Source organism: Leptopilina boulardi, unplaced genomic scaffold (assembly GCF_019393585.1).
Source record: "Leptopilina boulardi isolate dan_hultmark-lab unplaced genomic scaffold, ZJU_Lbou_2.1 LbouV2_219, whole genome shotgun sequence".
Taxonomy (NCBI): Eukaryota; Metazoa; Arthropoda; class Insecta; order Hymenoptera; family Figitidae; genus Leptopilina; species Leptopilina boulardi.
Genome location: NW_026137773.1, coordinates 15267 through 38574, shown reverse-complemented (window position 1 = coordinate 38574; position 23308 = coordinate 15267). Strand labels below are relative to the sequence as shown.

General features: G+C 30.7%; 3 protein-coding genes across 3 annotated transcripts; all 3 read left to right on the top strand.

Moving 5' to 3' along the window:
• The first annotated feature begins 901 nt into the window (after nucleotides 1-901).
• On the top strand, nucleotides 902-1621 carry LOC127279592 (uncharacterized). Its single transcript, XM_051302032.1, has one exon. It carries the CDS (start codon nucleotides 902-904, stop codon nucleotides 1619-1621), a length of 720 nt encoding a protein of 239 aa, XP_051157989.1.
• A 24-nt stretch (nucleotides 1622-1645) lies between these two features.
• LOC127279591 (uncharacterized) lies at nucleotides 1646-3978 on the top strand. The gene is made up of 3 exons (XM_051302031.1): nucleotides 1646-1782; nucleotides 1833-2116; nucleotides 2273-3978. The coding sequence occupies exons 1-3, from the start codon at nucleotides 1646-1648 to the stop codon at nucleotides 3976-3978; spliced, it is 2127 nt and encodes a 708-aa protein (XP_051157988.1).
• A 38-nt stretch (nucleotides 3979-4016) lies between these two features.
• LOC127279590 (uncharacterized) lies at nucleotides 4017-18709 on the top strand. The gene is made up of 2 exons (XM_051302030.1): nucleotides 4017-4105; nucleotides 18178-18709. The coding sequence occupies exons 1-2, from the start codon at nucleotides 4017-4019 to the stop codon at nucleotides 18707-18709; spliced, it is 621 nt and encodes a 206-aa protein (XP_051157987.1).
• Nucleotides 18710-23308: the final 4599 nt, after the last annotated feature.

Sequence of the window (23308 nt, the reverse complement as noted above, 5' to 3'; positions counted from 1 at the left end):
CATCCGCTCTGCGGGAAAACCAAATTAAGACTCCTCGAATAATAATTTTGTGGCCACGATCACACCCATTTGGTATATAATTTTAGGTGGTGGGAGGGTTGATTTTGCAATCAACACCTCGTTGTTTCCATGCAAGTTTTAGCAAAACTTGCATTTTAATCGTGGCGTGATCGGTTCAACCACCTTTATTAACGGTATACTTTATGTGTTTCCTCATTTTCCTAAAATAATGTGGCAACTCTTAGAGTGTAAGTCCCACAACTTGCGAAATCGACTGTGAATTTAGTTTGAATTATTTCGCAATATGAAGTTCAATAAACTGAACTCATTTGCGAAATAAACTTTGATTTAGAAATTTAAATAACAAAAAAATGAATTTATAAATATTTATTGAATAATTAGAAATATTATTTAACTATTCTAGTGTCTAAAACTTAGTATGTGTGTGTGTTGTGTGTTGTATAGACGTATGTATATAATTGACAAATAGTTGTAACGTTGATAATATAAATATTATTTTTAATAAATAATATTTATCGCCTAAAAAAAATTTAAAAATTACGGAAATCCGTCCGTAACACACCCCCCCCTCTCTCTCTTGTTTACAGTCTTCGAGGTCTGCCTCAGACTCATAAACGCCTTTGTTGCCTGCAAGACTGTCTCGGGTTCAACAAAGAAACTGACCGCAGAGGTCTTCGAGGTTCGCCTCAGACTAATTGGATTTCTTTTACCTTCGAGTTTGGCTCAGGTTCAAAAGGAAAGTCTCTCATTCGTTTACAAATGCTTTCGTCACCTTCGAGTTTATCTCAGGTTCGACAAATTTTTGTTAATGTGACTTTGTTTCTTCCTGTTTAGATCAACGCCGCTTCGTTACGATCATCTACTGTGTAGAGGCGTAATAATGTCATCCCTGCTCAACGCTCAGAATTCTTTGGTGGCTCTCTTAGTTCAATTTGTTGAAACTGTCAATAACACTGAGCCTAACACCTGGTCTCGAGGGATGTTAGAAAGCTGCCTAGAACTACTTCGGAGCTATTGGAACAAACTACAAGAGAATCATTTGGACCTCGTGGGCAAGGAACGGCTGGCAGGAACCCGTTATTTTACAGAAAATATTTGCGAGCACACAGAAGGAGCTGTGTTGCAAGCTTTTAGTTATCTTTATGACGAGCGTAGCCGTCTGGATTCAGCTGAGCAAGCTGCCGCTCGCCCTGCACCTACGCTTCACCATTTACCTCGAATCAATCTACCAAGTTTCAATGGAGCACAGAAAGACTGGAAGTCATTCCGTGATCTTTATCAAGCTCTTATCCACACAAACAAAACGTTAACTGATGTCCAAAAATTATGTCACTTGAAAGCCGCTTTGCAAGGAGAAGCTAAAGGAGCGTTGGATGGCGTTCAAGTCACAGATGCCAACTACTTAACAGCTTGGCGCCTCTTGCTGAAGCGTTATGACAACAAACGAATTTTAGTCCAGGAGAGTCTGTCGACGCTTGTCTCAATCAGTGAGTTGAGGAAAGAGTGTGCCGCAGATTTACAATCCCTCTTGGACACACTGAACCGAAAGAGAGAGTCTCTAAAGGCTCTCGGACGACCGGTTGAGCACTGGGATGACTAGTTCGCTTTTCTTCCTGCTCGAGGCATGGACTCTCGTACTCGCCGGGATTGGGAGCAGGAACTTCGAGGAGAGGATAAAATTCCAACCTATGATGAAGTGGAATCCTTTCTTCAAAGAAAAGTTTGGGCATTGAAAACTACTGAATCAAGTAAAGGGGAGCAGTCAGTGCATCAGGTCAAAATCCACGAAGCCAAAAGCCTGCTTCTCGTAGCGGCGCTCGAGTGATGGCGGTATCGACCTCCAAAGGTACATGTAGTCTCTGCGGGGATCAACACTATCTAGGTCATTGCGCTGACTTAAAAACGCAATATCCCGAACAACGAAAAAAGGTCGTCACACAATTAAAATTATGTTTTAATTGTTTACGGAGCGGACACATGGTGCGGGAATGCCTTTCCAAATCCAGATGTCAAGAGTGCAAAGCACCACACCACACTCTTCTACATCAACCAACCACTCTTAAACGTCCTACAGAAGACACGCCACGACCTACCGGTAAGAAAGCACGGTTCGAGAAAGAGACTTCTTCTTCTCACATTATCGACGAGGCATCATCATCCACAGCATGACTGACCTTGTTAGCCACTGCTCGAGTCCTGGTGGATGCTAGCAATAGTACACAGGTTGTTGTTCGAGTCCTTATTGACCCAGGCTCTGAAGCCAGTTTCGCATCAAGTATCCTGATTCGTCGTTTAGGTTTGATGCAACGGGTTACTAATGTACCTATTAGCACTATCGGAGGCTGTCAGATAGAGACTGTACGTGGAAGTGTTACTCTTCATCTGCACTCAAGACAGGCATCTGCATCTCTTGAGGTTCAAGCATTAGTTCTTCGTTCCCTGCCGATTACAACACCACCACAAAAAGTGGTGAAACCGGAATTTGCTCATTTGAAAAGAGTTGCACTCGCTGATCCAGATTTTACTACGTCTCAAGGCATTGAGATTCTCTTGGGCGCCGATGTTTATGGATCACTTCTCCTTGATGGTCTTCGTCGGGGACCATGCGGTACTCCCATCGCTCAGCAGACGATATTTGGCTGGGTAGTTATGGGATCAGAGACACAATCGCTGATAAAATACGTATCAGCCTTAACGACGAACCCTCTTGATGACCTGTCCAATAACCTAGAACGATTCTGGAACCAAGAGGAAGTCTCAGCTCAACCTGTCCTGTCTCGTGAAGATCAGGATTGTGTACAACTGTTTCAGAAAGGTGTTCGACGTGACAACAGTGGGAAATACCGCGTTCGACTTCCCGTTCGGTCATCGTGCAGCTCTCAGTTAGGTGAATCCCTGAGTACTGCCCGAAGCATCCTCAAATCAACACTTTTCCGCATGGACAAAGATCCCAAACTGGCTAAAGAATACGCACGCTTCATACAGGAATACGAACGACTTGGGCACATGCGTCCTGTCTCACCGTCGTCGATTGTGCCCCATGACCCCCCTCCGTATTACATCGCTCACCATGGTATCTGGCGGAATGCTGATGGTAAACCAAAACTCCGCGTTGTCTTCAATGCTTCTCGACCATCAACAACTGGATTATCTGCTAATCAGTTGCTACATACTAGACCCAAACTTCAGATTAATCTAGCCACCATTCTAATGCGATGGCGTTTCTTTCGTGTAGTCTTTGTAGCGGATATCGAGATGATGTACAGGATGATTTTAATCGACGAGCGTGACGTTGACTTACAAAGAATCGTTTGGAAACGACCCGAAGACGACAAGGTTACTCACTTCCAGTTATTAACTTTGACTTACGGAATGTCCTGTTCTCCATACTTAGCCCTCCGAACCATGCAACAGCTTGCAACTGACGAAGAAGCTAGTTTCCCGGACGCCGCTCGCATAATTCGTAAAAACACCCACGTCGATGACGTTTTTAGTGGAGCTGACGATGAGGCATCCGCCGCTCAACTTAAAAGCCAACTGATATCAATGTTGTTAACAGCAGGATTCCATCTGAAGAAGTGGATCTCAAACCATCCCCCTTTGTTGTACGAGATTCCGGAATGCGATAGACTTCATCCTCATTGGAGACATTTTGAAACCGGCGGACCCACTAATGCACTAGGCGTTGCTTGGAATCCCGTGCGCGACGAGTTTCGCTTCCAGCCTGCCACTCTCGAATTCAAAAAGGAAATCACGAAGAGAAACGTGTTGTCTGCTATCGCGAGATTGTTCGACCCAGTTGGTTGGCTCTCTCCGATTCTAATTGTAGCGAAAGTTATTATGCAGGATTTGTGGCGTGCAAAACTTGGTTGGGATGAATCTCTGCCAGACGCATTATCTCAACGATGGATCACCTTTAAAAGCCAAATTTCATCAGTTTCGATGAATGATGAATGATCACATTCGATGCCCACGTTGGCTAGGAAACCAACCACATGACTCTTATGAGATCCATGGTTTTGGTGATGCAAGCAATACCGCTTATGCTGCTGCAGTATTCATCCGAATTCAAAGACAAGGCAAGGTCACTTCTCGCCTGCTTTCAGCAAAAACTCGAGTAGCACCTGTAAAAATAATAACGATCCCACGGTTAGAGCTCTGCGCACAGTGGTCCTCAAGCATCGACAGGTTCGACTAAAATGGATCCAAAAATTGACTGAACAAGCTTTTAAAAGACTATTCGTAGATGTAAAAACTGGTTTTCATAAAATCCTAGCTGATCGTTTTCTCGAAAAAACTCAAAATTAAGTTTCACGAAATGTATTTTTAACATTGTATTATATACTGTTCAATAATCAACAATTATATCTTTAATGTTCTTTGGTAAACCATTTTAGTGCACAGTACGTACTCACTAAGCATTAATATATTTGACTTATAGTAAAATAAATACAAAAGCTTGTAGAATAGCTCATTAGATTACTCTTTATAGACGCTAAAACGACTTTGTCTGAAATCAAAACCAATTTTTTTCGAAATATTTTTAAACTGCGTTTTACAATAATTTTTTATATTTTAAGATTACCATTATGCTTAACTTATCATTTAAGCTTTATTTATCTATTTATATTTAAGTTGAAATTCCATTCATTCATCCATTCATATCAATGTATTTGTGCATTAGTTTAGTAACGTTTTGTAACAACTGACTGATTAACTTATTGCTTGTGCTCAAGACCAATTGCTTTTTCTCTATTTTAAAATGAGTTCACATGAGGAGAACCGGAAGAAAATATGTGCACCTTGCGGTCAGAAAATTGCTTTTAGAAAGGTTAAACCAGAAAAGTTTCTTATAAACAAAAAGTTCACTAATTTAATTAAAAAACTTATCAACAATAGTTTTAATTTAAATGATGAGAAATTTTTATTAAGCATTTGTAGAATATGCTATCTTACTTTTCTTGATTACGAAAAAAGTATCTTTAAAAGGCCAATTTAAATTAAAATTATTGTTGATAAATTTTTTAATTACATAAATTAGTTAACTTTTTGTTTATAAGAAACTTTTCTGGTTTAACCTTTCTAAAAGCAATTTTCTGACCGCAAGGTGCACATATTTTCTTCCTGTTCTCCTCATGTGAACTCATTTTAAAATAGAGAAAAAGCAATTGGTCCTGAGCACAAGCAATAAGTTAATCAGTCAGTTGTTACAAAACGTTACTAAACTAATGCACAAATACATTGATATGAATGGATGAATGAATGGAATTTCAACTTAAATATAAAAAGATAAATAAAGCTTAAATGATAAGTTAAGCATAATGGTAATCTTAAAATATAAAAAATTATTGTAAAACGCAGTTTAAAAATATTTCGAAAAAAATTGGTTTTGATTTCAGACAAAGTCGTTTTAGCGTCTATAAAGAGTAATCTAATGAGCTATTCTACAAGCTTTTGTATTTATTTTACTATAAGTCAAATATATTAATGCTTAGTGAGTACGTACTGTGCACTAAAATGGTTTACCAAAGAACATTAAAGATATAATTGTTGATTATTGAACAGTATATAATACAATGTTAAAAATACATTTCGTAAAACTTAATTTTGAGTTTTTTCGAGAAAACGATCAGCTAGGATTTTAAAAAAACCAGTTTTTACATCTACGAATAGTCTTTTAAAAGCTTGTTCATTCAATTTTTGGATCCATTTTAGTTGAACCTGTCGATGCTTGAGGACCACTGTGTGCGCAGCAGTATTACACAGGCACACAAAAAAAAAGTTGTCTGTTTCTTGAACTACACATATATTTCCTATAGTATTTTGGCCCGCTGAAACCGAATCTGAGCTCAAAATTGCTCCATCACCCTCAGTTTTTTCTTAAATCGACCAAAACCACCCTTAAATGGACAAATTCACACTTCGGAGATAAAAAATAAATCAACTTATTTTTTAAAAAAAACCAAACTTTACATCTACGAAACTTTGCTCCACTAACTCAAAAACAAAGCCAGCATTGATCCAGCACCCCCTGAATTTTTTTAATCGAAAAAACTACCCCTAATCTGAAGAATCAAATTCAGGAGGTAAAACAATAAAATAACTGATTAAAAAATTTTATAACCAGGTATTTTTACTCCAGCAAGGCAAAAACAAAGCCAGAAATATTCCCTCACCCTCTAAATTTTTTTAAATCGAAAGAAACACCCTTAAATAGAAAAATTCAAATTTAATAAGTAAAAAATATTAAATTACCGGTTTCTTTAAAAACAGAACCTTACATGTATGTAGTTTTGCTCTACTAACTCAAAAAAAAGCCAGCATTGATCCATCACACTCTGAATTTTTTTAATAAAAAAACTACACTTAATCTAAAGAATCAAACTTAGGAGGTAAAACAATAAAATAACTGATTAAAAAAGTTTATAACCAGGTATTTTTACTCCAGCAATGCGGAAACAAAGCCAGAAATGCTCCCTTCCCCTCTAAAATTTTTTTAAATCGAAAAAACCACCAAAGAATCAAACTTGGGAGGTAATACAATATAATTATTTTGTATTACCTCCTAAGTTTGATTCTTCAGATTAAGGGTAGTTTTTTTTATTAAAAAAATTCTGAGTGTGATGGATCAATGCTGGCTTTGTTTTTTTGAGTTAGTAGAGCAAAACTACAAACATGTAAGGTTCTGTTTTTAAAAAAAGCCGGTAATTTAATATTTTTTTACTTCTTAAATTTGAATTTTTCTATTTAAGGGTGGTTGTTTCGATTTAAAAAAATTTTAGAGGGTGAGGGAGCATTTCTGGCTTTGTTTCTGCATTGCTGGAGTAAAAATATCTGGTTATAAAATTTTTTAATCAGTTATTTTATTGTTTTTCCTCCTGAATTTGATTCTTCAGATTAGGGGTAGTTTTTTCGATTAAAAAAATTCAGGGGGTGCTGGATCAATGCTGGCTTTTGAGTTAGTGGAGCAAAGTTTCGTAGATGTAAAATTTGGTTTTTTTAAAAAATAAGTTGATTTATGTTTTATCTCCGACGTGTGAATTTGTCCGTTTCAGGGTGGTTTTGGTCGATTTAAAAAAAACTGAGGGTGATGGAGCAATTCTGAGCTCAGATTCGGTTTCAGCGGGCCAAAATACTATAGGAAATATATGTGTAGTTCAAGAAACAGACAACTTTTTTTTTTTGTGTGCCTGTGTAATAATCATTATCGAAAATAATATAATATGGAAAAAGATTAAACAACGCTAATTCACGTTCATGTAAGACTATCATTGTTGCATTAGTTAGCTGAATTATAGTTAATGAAATATTTTATAGGTGAAACACATGTAAGTAAATTTTTAAAAGCAATAAACTAAAATAAACGACTTGTTTTGAAAATTGGCTTTATCAACAGTTTAAAAGTTGAAGAAGGATACCATGTCGAACATAGAAGATTATTTTATTTTAAGTAATGAAGATATTAAAATTATTGAAAATGTAAATGAAATGTTAAATGATATGCATCTGTTTATATTTCAAGAATTATAAAAAATGATTCAAATTCTTTTTTCATTATGCAAAATACTTTGTATTTACAAATGCTTGATTTAATTGTTCCAATTAGAGAAAGAGATATACATATTCAAATAGTTTTTAGCGGTAATAACAATTCTGGTCATTGGATTTGTGTTTATTACGATGGAGTAAGACTTTATATTTTTGATAGTCTTAATGCAGGGTGTTTGAATATTCATCAAATAGAATATTTAATTAGATTGTTCCCTTTTAAACCAACAGAATTTTTTGTAGATGTTGATCAACAACCGATTGGTACAGTTAAGTGTGAAGTATAATGCAATAGCATTTGCAAAATCTGTATTGGTTAACAGTGTAAATTAAAAGATTAATTTATGAAACTGATAATAATATAATGAGCAAGCATTTGATATCATTTTTTGAAAACAATTAATTAAATCATTTTCCGGCAGTTAGAATGTCTAATATTAGGATTTCGATTTGTACAGAAATATTGGAATTGTCTTTTCATAAATCGAGCTAAAGATCTTCAAAATGGTGCACTAAACCTTTCATATTTTTTAAAGACTTTTACCAATAAAAATGACAACAGAGTTCTGTCTACTGAAACTGAGAATGAAATGAAAATACCCAAAGAAAAAAATTTGTCATGTAAGATAAAGAAATTATCTACAGAAATTAAGGAGGTATTTACATGTTGATATAAATTCAGTATGCACAACAGAAAATATTATTATTTTTGTGAGATCAAAATTCCAATAAGTGTCCGTCAAATAAAAATAAATTTTTAATTTTTCATAAAAATTATAGATATCACGCGCGTTTGCGCGCGTTTCTTTTAGCTAGTTTATGTTTTAAATTAATATATTATTAATATTGTATAAAATTTATCTTAATTTTGATCAGTATCATTGAAGGATGAAATGACAATTGTTAAATATTAAATGTTTTAATTTATTATAATTATAATTAATTATAAATAATAAATCGTAAAACCTTTTAAAATATCGGTTTTTATTTTTATTATTGTTAAAGTCGGATGTTAATTAACAAAAAAAATATAAATAGATAATTTAACGAGAAATAATAAATATTTAGAAAGAATACTAATTTTTATTATTTAACAATTCCGCTTATTTGGAAAGCGTAAATTGCTCTGCGCTAAAAAAGTTAGATTGAGGTAGTGGACTGTCACTTAGAATATTATTTATTCAATACACCCGGGTAGACGGTATTTTAGTGAAAATGATTAAAAAGAGAAATGAGACAAAAACATCAAAAGGTGATTAAATAAATCAAAACTTGAATTAGCACAAAACAAGATTACATTTATTCACTCAACCCCCAAACAGTGTACATCTAGTTCCCAAATTGATCTTTTGATAAAAAAAATGTTTACAATTAAAAAGCCATTTACGTTAAGCTACTTGAACAAATTCAAATCTCACAAAGAATGGTTTATTTCAATCAAAAAAAAAAACAAAATGATCAAATGAAAGAAATATTCAATAATAAAACGAAAATAGTTGGTTCTTCATAAAATTAAGACAACAAATAATAAATTGTATGTGTAAAAAAAATGTGCGTGTGATGTGAAAATTTCTTTATGAGATTCTTTATTTTTCAAATAGAGAATAAATATTCAGAGTAACTCACGAGAATAATAATAATTATGCGGAAGTTGCTTTTACTTCCTTTTAATTCTTTATATCTTTTTATTTCCAATAAATTTGCAATGATTACTTTTTGATCAATTATTTCAATATTTCAAAAATCCGTTTTAAAATTCAGAGCATTGGGTTCACCAAGTCTGAATTTTCTCTAAAGATAATTTGAAATATAAACAATTGTGAATTTAATAAAACACTTAAGATTTTTTAGCTGAATCTTCGCTTTAACCATTTATGACACTTTATACTGAATGATTTAATTTCCTTTTTTTAAATGAACTTTTATATGATAATCAATTTCACCAATTGTGGAATATTCACTTGTATTTTTATAAACAAACATGAAGTTCAATAATCTCAATTCATTTGCGAAATAACCATTGATTTCAGAATTAAAATAAATATAAAATAAAATTATTAATAATTGTTAAATAAATTTGAATTAATAATTGTGTGTTACATTTGATGTTTGATTATAATTGAGAAGAATGTTTACAATATTTTAATAACAAATATTATTTTTAATGAATAATATTTAACAAAAAAAATTAAAAATTTACGGAATTCCGTCCATAACAATTATCCAGAGTAAACCTTTATAAAGAGATTTTAAAGGTATATATGCAAAAATTCTTAAAAAAATGCATAAAATTGGAAAATAACCCTTTTTGGGATGAAAATACAAAATAACCCTTTTTTGGGTTAAAATTTCAGAAACATGTTACAAAAAAAGTGTGTAAGATTTTCTAAAATCATTTGACAAAGGATTTTGATTTATTTGAAAATAAGTGAAAATAGATTTTCCAAGGACGGTGTCGAGGTCACGGTGTCATTGTCGCTTTTGGAAATTTGTTAACTTAATATAATAGAAGATGTTTCGATTACAAATCAGAAATGTTAAAATTATTATTAAGTTAAAAACAATTGATTTCAATGACACTTCAAATTAGGCACAATATTATAGGTTCTTAACTAAAATTTAAAAAACAACAATAAATAATAAAAAAACCATAAATAATTTTAAAAAATTGTTTTTAAGTAACTTTTAAAAACAGATTAATTTTCTGTGTATATATCCAAAAATTCGTAAAAAATTAAAAAATAGCTTAAAATTGCAAAATAACCCTTTTTTGGGTTAAAATTGCAGAAACATGTTACAAAAAAAGTGTGTAAGATTTTCTAAAATCATTTGACAAAGGATTTTGATTTATTTGAAAATAATTGAAAATAGATTTTCCAAGGACGGTGTCGAGGTCACCGTGTCAGTGTCGCTTTTGGAAATTTGTTAACTTAATATAATAGAAGATAACAAATATTTGTGAAAAAAATTGAATTTTTTTATCAAAAAAAGATTTTTTTAAATTAATTTTAAACGGATATAATGGTGAAAAAATGTATTATTTTGTCAAAAAAAATTAATATATTAATCAAAAATATTGATAAAAAAAACTATTTTCTGATAAAAAAAAGTTGAAAAAATTAATTTTAAACGGAAATATAGGGTAACGGCACCAGTGAAGGAACTGACACCAGTGAAAGAACAAATTTCATGTTTTGCATTCTAATTAGTGTAATAAGCAATTTGGTATTATACATTGTATATTTTTATGTTCCTTATTTAATTTACGTCTTTAGTATCTAAGATACCTAGAGAGTTAACACGTAAATTTTATAAAAAATAATTTTTAAAAATGTTGTGTTGCAAATTTATCTTCAACAATAAGAACTCTTCTCTGACACGTTATTTCTTTTTTCACATTTAACTAATTTAAACTGCCTTAAATCGTCGGTCTTCTTTAAACTAAATTTATCTTGTGTATTAGAAATACTTCTTTTCATTTAAAAGCTAATAAAATATTAATTTGCCATAAGAAAAGCAAATTCCGTCATTGGGGTTTTTTTTTTTTTTATTTACTAGTGAAAGAACAGAAATGTTTTTTCACTGGTTCCAATGCAATCCAATGAAGGAACACCTTCAACAAATAGTCTGAAGTCAAACAAAAAAATGAAAAAATCAAATAGGTTAACACTGTTAGGTTACAATAATATTGTCAAAATAAATTGCAACTAGATGATTGATTGTAGGTTATAAATGCATTTTCAATTAAAAATAATATTCTGCAAACTTAGTTAAAAAATATTCATAATTATCATTAATTTACCTTTATTTTAGTATATTACAAACATTTTATTACTTTATCTTTGTTTTAATATATTTTTTAAATATATTTTAAATATATATTTCACATTGTTCTTTCACTGGATGCAGAAAATTCTTTCATTAGACAATTTGTTCTTTCACTGGTGAAATAGGTATGTTTTACTTATTAATTAAAATTTTAATTAACATCTTATATTTATGAAAATTAAATATGACCTACGCATTCTACACTTAATTAGCTATCGAAAAAAAATTGGTAAAAAAATTTTCAATAACTGCATTCAAAAATAATAAATGATAAAAGTATGCATTTCCTTAAATGTTCTTTCACTGGTGCCGTTACCCTAGGTGACAAAATTTTATTATTTAATCAAAAAAATTAATATATTATCAAAAATATTGGTGAAAAATAATTTTTTTATTAAACATATTGTTTAAAATTAATTTTCTTCATCTTTTTTTTTTGATAAAAAAATAAATTTTTGTCACCAATATTTTTTACAAAAAAAATTTTCATTAATATTTTTGATTAAATATTAAATTTTTGTCACCAATATTACAGTTTATAATTAATTTTTTTTCAACTTTTTTTAAAAAAAAATTCAATTTTTTTACCAATATTTCACGGTGAGGTTAAATAAATTATTATGAAAGATTAAAACAACCAAGATTTTCTTTCAGGATTGTATGCTAGGAAAAAAAGAAGATATTCCGAACAAAAATCAAAAACATTCATAGAGCTCTTTTTGAGAAATTTAATTTTTTCTTTAAAATTGGGTAATTTATGTCTTTAAAATATTTTAATGCAAATAATTATCATAGAAATGCAAGGAATATATACTACAGTACCGTCGGAAACTGTCGGTACGCCTGACATGAGAGGAGTGGAAATTTGATGCTGACTTTAAAGAAACATATTTTAAGTTAGAAATAAAATAGAGACTTGTAACTTAGATGCTTGGAAAGCTTATAAAATTCTGTGTTTGAATGTATATCAAAAAAAAAAATTTCTTTTTTTAGCATTTATAAAACCGAAAAGATTTCATGAAAAAATTATTCAATTTTCCTACTTTATTACTAATGTTTTTGACTCATGGCATAATCTAAAATAATGTATGGAAAAATTTGACGCTTCGGGGCTGTAGAAAAACATGCTTGAACATTTTTTAACGTATTTCAAGAACTACAAAATATTTTTTAAGTTTTTAAATTTTTAACACAATGTTTAAGTTCTTAGCTTTAAATTGCTTTTTTGAAAACATAAAAAAATTTTTGTTGTTCTTAAAACATGTTAAAAAATGTTCAAACATGTTTTTCTACAACCCCGCAGTGTGGCGGCCAAAACTGATGATCGACGGCTGAGTTCTAGAAAAACATGTTCGGACCTTTTTTAACATATTTCAAGAGCCACAAATAACTTTTGAAGTTTTAAAAGTGCAAATTAAAGCTAAGACCTTGAAAATTACGTTGTTAAATTGTCAAATTTTTCCATATATTATTTAAGATTATGCCATGAGTCAAAAACATTAGTACTAAAGTAGGAAAATTGAATAATTTTTTCATGAAATCTTTTCGGTTTTATAAATGCTAAAAAAAGAAAAATTTTTTTTTGATATATATTGAAACACAGAATTTTATAAGCTTTCCAAGCATCTAAGTTACAAGTTTCTATCTTATTTCTAACTTAAAATACACGGAGAGAAAAATCATACTATATTCACATGGGTTGTGTCAGTCATTATTCACATCACCTGTGACGTGCCTTTTTTACACAAAATTCATGTGTTTATTGGGTCGTAGATTTCTATGCAAGAAAAGTTTTGAACATGTACTATATTTGCTTCAAGTCCATGTCGTAAATACTCCCCTCCACTCAATGCGAAATTTGCTTGAAATCCATGCGCTTTTCGGATGGATTTCTTGCAACGGAGATAGAAATGATAGTGCGCATGCGTGACTATATATATATATATATGACTAGACACGTGAACGGGAGTCACGCATGCGGACTAGCATTTCTATCTCCGTTGTAAGAAATCCATCCGAAAAGCGCATGGATTTCAAGCAAATTTTATATAGAGAGAAGGAAGGCAATTTTATCATGTTTCTTAAGCGTTTATAGTTTACAGATCAATCAGAATTAGTATACATGTCTTTCTAATTTCACACAACGTTTATTCATGCAATAAACACAAGATTTCATGAAAAAATATCTTGCGTGATAAACGATTTTTACATGAAATAGTGTTATGTGAAAAAAGCAACAGTGGCTCATGTGAATATAGTATGATTTTTCTCTCCGTGTATGTTTCTTTAAAGTCAGCATCAAATTTCCACTCTTCCCACGTCAGGCGTACCGACAGTTTCCGACGGTACTGTATGTATATATTCCTTGCATTTCTATGATAATTATTTGCATTAAAATATTTTAAAGATATAAATTACCCAATTTTAAAGAAAAAATTAAATTTCTCAAAAAGAGCTCGATGAATGATTTTAATTTTTGCGTGGAATATCTTCTTTTTTGTCTTAGCATACAATCAGGAAAAAAAATCTTGGTTGTTTTAATCTTTCATAATTATTTATTTAAGCTCACCGTGAAATATTGGTAAAAAAAATTGAATTTTTTTATAAAAAAAAGTTGAAAAAAATTAAAGTTTCTTAAATTTTTATTACAGAATCTGAAAGAGCAGTCCTTGAAACATTATTTTACGCAATGCTTAAATGTTTTTAACACCAAACAAAGGATTAAATATATGTTCTTAGAAAATAATGGATTTCCGTACTTTGTACGACAATAGCGACCTCTAGTAATTCTTTAAAAAATTTTAGAAATTTTTTTTTACTATATGAAAGATATTAAGGGGGTAAGACTTAGAAAAATTAAAAAAAAAATTTTTTTGAACCACCCTAATAATCATATATGTTTGGAACTTTAATATGATAAATTAAATTATCAGAATCGGCATAAAGTAATTTAGAATGATCAATGAATTTTTCTTAACATAATTATAATGAAAATCGTAAAGAAGTTTTGATATATCAACAATGCTAAATCGAACATATATTGGTTTATTAAATTTAATTTGAACTTTATTGATCTCTATTATAACTAACTTTTCGTCAAAAATATGACAACTGTTAAAATTTGGTTTACTAATAAGAGCTTTAGCCCCGTATCTACCTTTCCGATAAATAATAATTCTAATATCTTTATGCTTTCTTTTGTTCTTCATTGTCTTCCCAAAAATAGAATTGTTCATTAATTTGTAAAAAATTTTTTAAAATATATTTATAACTTTTTTCGAAATTCTGTATTCAAATCAAAATACTTTTTTAACCATTGAGATTGCTTGAATTTTAAAATTCTATGAATGTTCGTTAATTTCATTCCAAGTTGCAAATAATATTTTAAATTTTTATAATGAATTACATATTTTGTTCTGGAATATAATATAAATATAAATTATTTATTTCAAGAAACATTATATAAGATTCTTCAATTTCTGAATTAAATTCTGGCCCCATAAATCGACTGTTTGCTTTCGCATACCTATTTGAGCATTGAGAAATTTCTCCGCGCATACCTTTTTCTATGAAAAGTAACATTTCAATATCTCTTAATAACTCTAGTTCTATTTTTGTGAATTTTAACATTAAATCGGATGCAAGTACTGGTGCTGTAAAATAGTGTAAGGGGTCTAAATTTTAAGATGATAAGCATGTGTTTCAAAAATTCTCAAAAACATCAGCTAAAAGTAAACCGTCTCTCTTTAAATATAAATCTGAATATTCCTTTAAGTTATTCAAATTAAATGTATTCCATACTTGACAAGCATGCGCATAAATTTTCATCCGATATATTTGAATTATTCAATTTTGAAAAAAATGCTTCTATTGTCAGTAACTTATTTTCCTCTAATTTTTTCCAACTATCTATATATGTATTCATACGGGAAAACTCCTTTTCTGACCAATAAATTAAACTCATGGATATTATTGCTATATTTTGCAGTAATTTTTTTTCGTTATTATCTAAAAAAACATGCTAATTTTTTCAAACTACTAGGCGTGAACCTAACCAAATCTAAAAATTTAAACATAAATTTTTACCATCGACATATTTAGTAAAGGAGATATATTTTTCCTTATTTATCAGCAAAAGTTTTAGAGTTCCTTCAAAAATAATACACAATTCTTTTATAAAAAAGGGCATCGTATCCCGACAAATTGTAAAAAACTACGGGTATCGAATGCGAATTTTTATAATTAATATTACCCAGGTGGAAAAGTTCCCTGTAGTAACTACTGGTACCGCTACCTGTACAGTCACAACCGGTAGTCACTAGTGGTAATCGCTACCGGTAGTCACGACCGTTAGTTATTACCGCTAATTTTTCTGGAAATTATACAAATTTTGGTTGCGATTCCCAGAAAAATTTCCGGTATTCACATCCGGTAGCGATAATTAGTAGTGACTATCGGTAGTGACTGTACAAGTAGCGGTACCGGTAGTCACTACCGAAAACTTTTCCACCTGGGTACAACCCTGATGAGTCGCACCCCTATATTTTCCAGTGAAATAACAGTAATCTCGATATTTAATATCATTATTTTCCAACGAATTTTTACAAATGTGACAAATTTTTGCAGTTCTAAATTCCAATTCTTGCTGAAATGTTAGAGTTTTTATAGGCACTATTTTTTTCAAATATGTTTCAATTAAAACAGCAATACTTATTATTTTTTTCATGAACCATGAAATGCAATCCTGCCCTTTATAAGATTCAAACACCGATAGTGAATCATCAAAATCACATTTTAAATAAAATGCAACGCTTGTAGGAACGTGTTTCCTATATGCCCCAGATATTATTTCACCTATTCTTTAAATTAAAAATTTAAAAATATTCTCCTCTTCTGTCGGTAAAATAACTTTTTACTCGTTTAAATTCATACAATCAGTTTTATGTTTCAGAAATAAATTTTCATAATTAAAATGACATAAACATCTGTCACATAAATAAGTTGGACCGTGATGTTCTTTTTTGATAATTAAAATTATTATTATTAGTATGATTATTTATTGCAGAAAATGTATCCACTTTTTTATAATTAGTAAACCAAGATTATTTTTTTCAAAAAAATTATCGCTTATATTAAAAGGGAAATTGTCTTCTTTATTTTTACCAACTTTTTCAAAGCCATAAATATTTATTTTCAAACTATTCATTTTTTCGAACTTAGAAACATCTTTTAAACTAATAGGAAAATTTATTCCCTCATATTTTAAAACATTCCTTAAATGAGGATAAGAACTGTGATGACCCTTGTCGACCCACCCATTTTTTAAATATAAATGACGCTGTCGTTGGCTTCTCATTTTTGAAAACTAGCGGGCTATTTGACCAGAGGTCACATAGTTGCGCATATGTCGCCTCAAGAGCAGACGACAAAACCACGTTTTAGCTCTGCCGGCTGGTTCTCGCTAGAGCTAAGCAAAACGACACGCACGATAACGTGTACCGCGCTACAATATTAATTGTATCATTTTGAACGTTCGATATTTGTATCCATTTGATTAATTAAAGATTTTGTAAAAACTTTATTTAATTCTCCTAACTCGCGCATGTTGTGGTTTGTTCATAATAAATATGATTTTAATCACTATTGCTCCAAGGTCCACCAGCGAGGTTCATTCCGAGAGTAATCAACTGCTGGTAAGTACACTAATTTTCCTCTCATCTCGCTTGCTTCCTCGTCTCTGCGAGGCATCGCTCGTCGCAACTTCCAGCACCTTGTTCGCCAACATATGCAAGCACGCAGTGGAGATCTCGTTATTGCGCTCCCGATACGAGTCGGACTCACACCAAATAATAAATTCACTACCAGCCCTTCTTTTTATAAAAATCCAATAAACGAGTTTTACCCAGACTTCCAGTTCCACTTATCGTCGGTTTAGATTTTCTTAAATCTTTTAAAATTAGTATCGATTATGAAGACAGAACTTGGTGTTTTAATGGTTGGTAATGGTTAATGGTTGTTTCCAAGATGTCGTTGAATTTGTTAAAAGGTGTGATATTTGTCAAACTTGAAAAGTAGAACAGAAAGATCCTCCAGGAATGATGTGTGAGAGAATAATAGAACAACCTTGGACCGACATTGCTGCTGATATCATGGGACCCCTTCCTAGAAGTAAATCAGGATTTCAATACTTATTGTTTATCCAGAATTTTTTCACAAAATAAGTTGAATGTGTTCCATTTAGAAAAGCCACAGGTAAAAAGATAGTAGATTTATTTAGGGAATTATTGATAAATCGTTGGGGAACATCACAAGTTATTCATTCGGATAATGGGACAGAATTTGTTAACCATTTAATTAAATCATTTTCTAAAAAATACAATATCCATTTAACTACTATTCCACTATATTATCCACAAGCAAATCCTGTGGAAAGAATAAATAGGATTCTAAAAACAATGATCGTTTCTATTATTGATAAAGATCATAAAACTTGGAATGAACACTTATCAGAATTTCGTTTCGCTTATAATACTGCCTATCACTCTTGACTCAAAACTACCCCCGCTTTTCTAAATTTTGGAAGAGATCCATAAATTTTTATTTAAAAAAACTAGAAAATGACTTAGAAATTGATTCTCAATCACCAGAATTATGGAAAGAAAGAATGAAGAAAATTCAAATATTAAAAGATTGGATAATTAAAAATTTTGATAAACCTTTTCAGAAACAGTCTAGTCAATATAATTTACGTAGAAGACAATTATAACATTCTCTTGCAAGTGTCCCGCCAGCAGATCTTTTGGCGCTTGAGCGGGAGGAAATTATCCTCCTTCTGAAAGAGGCGAATTCCTCTGAAGAGGAAGATCGACCCAGCAAGGACCGCATCCGCTTCGAAGCGAGGCACAGGCTCGTCGAAAAATGGCAAGAAAGATGGGACGGGGAGGTAAAAGGTCGATGGACTTATCGCCTTATACCGACACTCGCCACTTGGTTAATTAGGAACCATGGAAAGGTCTCCTATTATTTGACAAAAGCGCTGACAGGTCACGGATGTTTTAATTCGTACCTGCAGCGCTTTAAGAAGAGAGAGAGTGAGGTGTGTGCTTACTGCCAGTTCCCTGTGGACAGCGCAGAGCACACTCTCTCAAGTCGATGGGACTTGGAGAAGCAGGCCATGTTCATCGGTGTAAACGCTATAGTTACACCGGAGAACATGGTAGCGCTGATGATCCAGTCCCAGGAAAACTGGCGGCTCATCGAGACCTTTATCATCTCTGTTATGATGAGAAAGGATCTCGATGACCGCAGATAGGCGAAATTGAAGTCTCTATTTTATATTTATTTGTTCATTTTATTATTTATTTTGTCTTTTATTGTCTTTTACAATTTTCTGTTTATTTATTTAAGTCTTTTTACAGTTTTATGTTGTGTTTTGTATGTTCATTTGTCTTTTTACAATTTTATTTTTGACTTTGTTTATTTTACTTTTTGTTTTATTTATTGACTATTTATTGTTTTCTTTTCTGGTGTGCTGTTGATTCCGCTTGACATTGATTTTCGTTTTATTTTAAAATTGATAACGCAGGATGTCCGCAGGAATGGACGAAGTCGCTTTTGCGACAGAGTTGGAGCGCCACCCTCGAAGGCAAAAGTCTTCACGACAGTACCGAGGGTGGATAAAAGGGCTGCGAAGAAGGGTTGACGGGTTTTTAGTGGGTCGGGACTGGTAGTAGTTTGCCAGCTTATTTTGTTTAGTGTTCTCCATTTTTTTACCAACCCCACATAACCTTAGCATGCGGAAGCCAAGGTATCTGTATACAGATTTCCCAATAGTCCCTAAGCAAAAAAAAAATTATAATATTCTCTTGGAAAATTAATTAATTAAATAATTAATTAAATGAATAATAATTATAATTAATAATTAATAATAATTAATATTAATTCTATAATTGATAATAATTAATAATAATTAATATTACTGTCGAAACATTAAGTACAATAATGTTAGGATATTATGAATTAGTAATAAATTACACTAAATTAGAAACTGAACACAATACATTAATAGATGCTTATAATGAATTAGTGAGAAAATATAAAAGAGATACAAATTTAGATGAAATCGATGAAGAGTGGTCTCCAGCTGATGAATTAATGGCAAAGAATAATCTACGATGGACTTACATTAAACCATATGCAAAAATAATATAGTCAACGAAAAATTTGATCATTTCATTGAAAATTTAGTAGATGCTCACAAGGCTTAGGATGAGTTTAGAAATCTTGTTCAACTGAAAGGAAAAGTAAAGATATTTGAATATGAAATGCAAGATGTAGCCACACAAACCGAATCATTATTATTATCCATTGAAATACAAGCCTCGCCATCGTTATCAACCGTTGAAGTTCAAACAGAAAAACTCACCTAATCAGCAGAAATGAAATCTTCATTCACATCCACTTCATCTATTGGGATTCAAACCTCACAAATACGATCGATTTCGCCTTCTTTGTCTATTGGAACTCAAACAAATCTTTATGATGACTCAGAAAATAATGCTAACACTCAAAATTTTGTGGAAACTTTAGACCCTTTAAAAAAACAAATGATAAAACTAAACGTTACTACTAACAAAATTAAAAAAATTACTGTCTTTTTTAGAAACGTATTTTGAACCTTCAATCACCACCTTCCTAACTAAGTTCAAAACTTTGTTTCTCCTAAAGCTCGTACCCAATATTACTTAAAACAAAACCAAACAAACAAGTCGATGAAATTAAATATATTCCGTCATTATTGAAAATTAACGTTCCTATTCCAAATAGTGTTAATCAGGAAACACTAGAAATGATTAAAAGATCATCTCGACCTGTGTGTTGGAATTGTAATGACAAGAAACATCATTTTTTGAATTGCCCTTTTCGTCGAAGAATATTTTGTTATGGTTGCGGTTTACCCGATATTACTTTAAACGAATGCGTAGAATGTAAATCTTCAATTTTACAACAAAATCTTAATTATTGTTTCAATTGTCATTTATAAATAATTATAAAAAAAATGTTTTCATTCGTTCTAAGCTTACTTTTATTATGTTAAATATACAAAGTTAAATAAATAAATCAACAATATATGAATCTAATTAAAGTTTAAATAAATGCGTTCTAACTTATATTATAATTGTTATTATTTATTGAAAATTATATCATTAATCAATTATTCAGTCTGGGAAAATTCACTGTTTTCTTTTATAAATTGACTTCTTTTTTAGTTCGAGTTTTGTCCACCTATTAAATAATTCTAAAACTTCTTCATTTAAACCTCTTGGCTGCTAGCTTGTACCATGAATCAATTTTGTAATTTATTTAAATCTTCACTTCCATTCATATTAATAGTCTTTGTTTTGTTGGAACAATTTAATTAATTATTTTTTAATTCTTGTTTCTATTTTGTGTCATGATTTTGGAGGTTATAGCACAATAACTATTTTATTAATTAATTTAACTTCATTTGTTTGCCCGGATTAATATTTGTTTTTGACATATTATTAATTCTCTCTAAAATCACGACCTAAAGGTCTCATTTTAGGGGAAGACAGTTGTGATTTATTGATTTATGGATTTACCGTTTTCTGCCTTTAATTTTGATTAAACTGTGCATTTGAAAATTCAAGGAAAATTCTATTGTTTTGAGAAGGATTATCGTCAATCTTTGGCTTTCCTATTTGTAAGCGAAAACTTCTATAGCTCCGGCCCTTAAATCATCGTTTAATATTTTGATGCTAGAATTGGAAAAAATCTAGTAGTCATCCTCTTTTTAAGATATTTTTGGAGAAGAAAGACAGTAATTCAACATCTTTGGACCGAATTGATAAAAAACTTTCATCAATTCAGAAGAATTAATTATTAAATTTAAATAAATTGGATCATCTTTTGATATTTAAAGCTATATTCAATTTATTTAGTCACTTCCCGAAAAATCTATTAAAAACATAATTGAAGATCAACAATCAACAATTTTTGGTATCTAAGGAAAATAATATTCATTTCATTAAAATAATTGAAGATCAAAAATCAACTAATCTTGGTTGCTAAGAAAAATCTATAAAACGATTGGAAAACAGGACTCGACCTCTTTCGTTTGGTGGCTTTCAGAGAAGAATAGGGTAAAAAAGTTTAACTTAAATTTTTTTCTTATTAATAAAATATTTGTGAATTAATTTATTAATTGTGAATTATAAGATAATAATTTTTTAAATATTCAGGTGAGACAAATTTTGACTTTTAAGCAAGAAAGATTAATTATTTGAATTTTATTTATTTACTTGAATTTTCTTCGATTTAATAATGTTTGTTTAACTTTTAAATTCATTTATAATGTGATTTAATGTTGAGATTTATTTAGTCCTCTTCGAATTTAAACCCATTATTTTCTTGGAAAAAGAAAGAGCAATCCCCATTTTCTTTGTTAATTCCCTTTTTTTTGTTTCTATTGAAATTGTAATTTTAAATTGTATTTCAAAAATTTAAATAATATTATTCATAATAAATGTATTAAATTTTAATTTCGGTATTTTATTTTAGTTGGTCTAATTAAAAATTTCTTTTAGTTAAACTCTCCCCTCTGTCTTAACCAGATTAGGACTGAGTTAGCCAATCAATAATTTTATTATGTGATCTTATATTTATCTCAATTTTTTTTTGATTCGCGAAGGATCTGGCGCCCGGCATATTTAAATTTTCATTTTATTTAAATATTACGATCACAAAGTCAAGGCCAAAAAATCATTTTTTGATTAATCGGCGGACAAGCTATCCCGATAAAAAAATAATAAAATGCCAGCGATTTAAAATAAAATTTTAAAGGGGCTTTTTTTGGATAGTTTTTGAATTGTAGCTAAAAACCAAAAAGAAACAGGTAATTAGATTCAGCCTGCTTAAAGGATTTAATTTACTACAAACTTGTTTACTTTCTTAAACAAAATAGAAACTTTTTTATTATATAATCAACAAGTTGATGTGGTTTTCACTGACATTTCCAAAGCTTTTGACAGTATTAGTCACGAAAAAATTTTGAATGATTTAAAAGATCTTGGTGTTCACATAAAATGTTGAAACTTATGTGCTCCTACTTATGTAAAAGAGTAATGACAGTTAATTATAATAGATACTCATCTTTCGAATTTGTACCAACCTCTGGAGTCCCACAAGGATCCAATCTTGGACCAATGTTATTTGTCATTTATATGAATGAAGTAGAATCGATTTTGAATAATGAAATTTTGTTGTACGCTGATGAAGCTAAATTATTTAAACCCATTAACTGCAGCGACGATTGTGAGGATCTCCAGTTGGATGTGGATAAATTTTATGAGTGGTGTAATAACAATTCTCTGGATGTTAATCCCAAAAAATGTAAGGTAATTTCTTCACGAGAAGAAAGAAGGCAATTAATTTTCAATATAGAATCGGTAACAGTTCGCTTGATAGAGTAAGTGTAATTAAAGATTTGGGAGTACACTTTACATCTAATCTTAAGTTTAACACCCACGTTGACACCATTGTGTGTGAAGCCAATCGAACCCTGGGGTTTTTATTTAGAATATGCAAAAATTTTAAAAATGAAGCTGCTTTAAAAATATTATTTTACTCTTTGGTACGCTCTAAATTTGTTTATTGCGATATAATTTATTGTAATCTGCCAGATTATTTATCTGAATCTATTGAAAAATGTCAGAAGCGGTTTTTGAAGTTTTTGCATTTCAAAAAGCATGGTAACTTTCTACCCCCGGGATCTGATTATGCACAGTTGTGTCACCGATTTAATGAAAACTCACTTCAAAGTCGTAGAGCGATTGATACTGTTTTATTTATATTTAAGATTATTCGGGGTTTAATCAATAGTTCATATTTA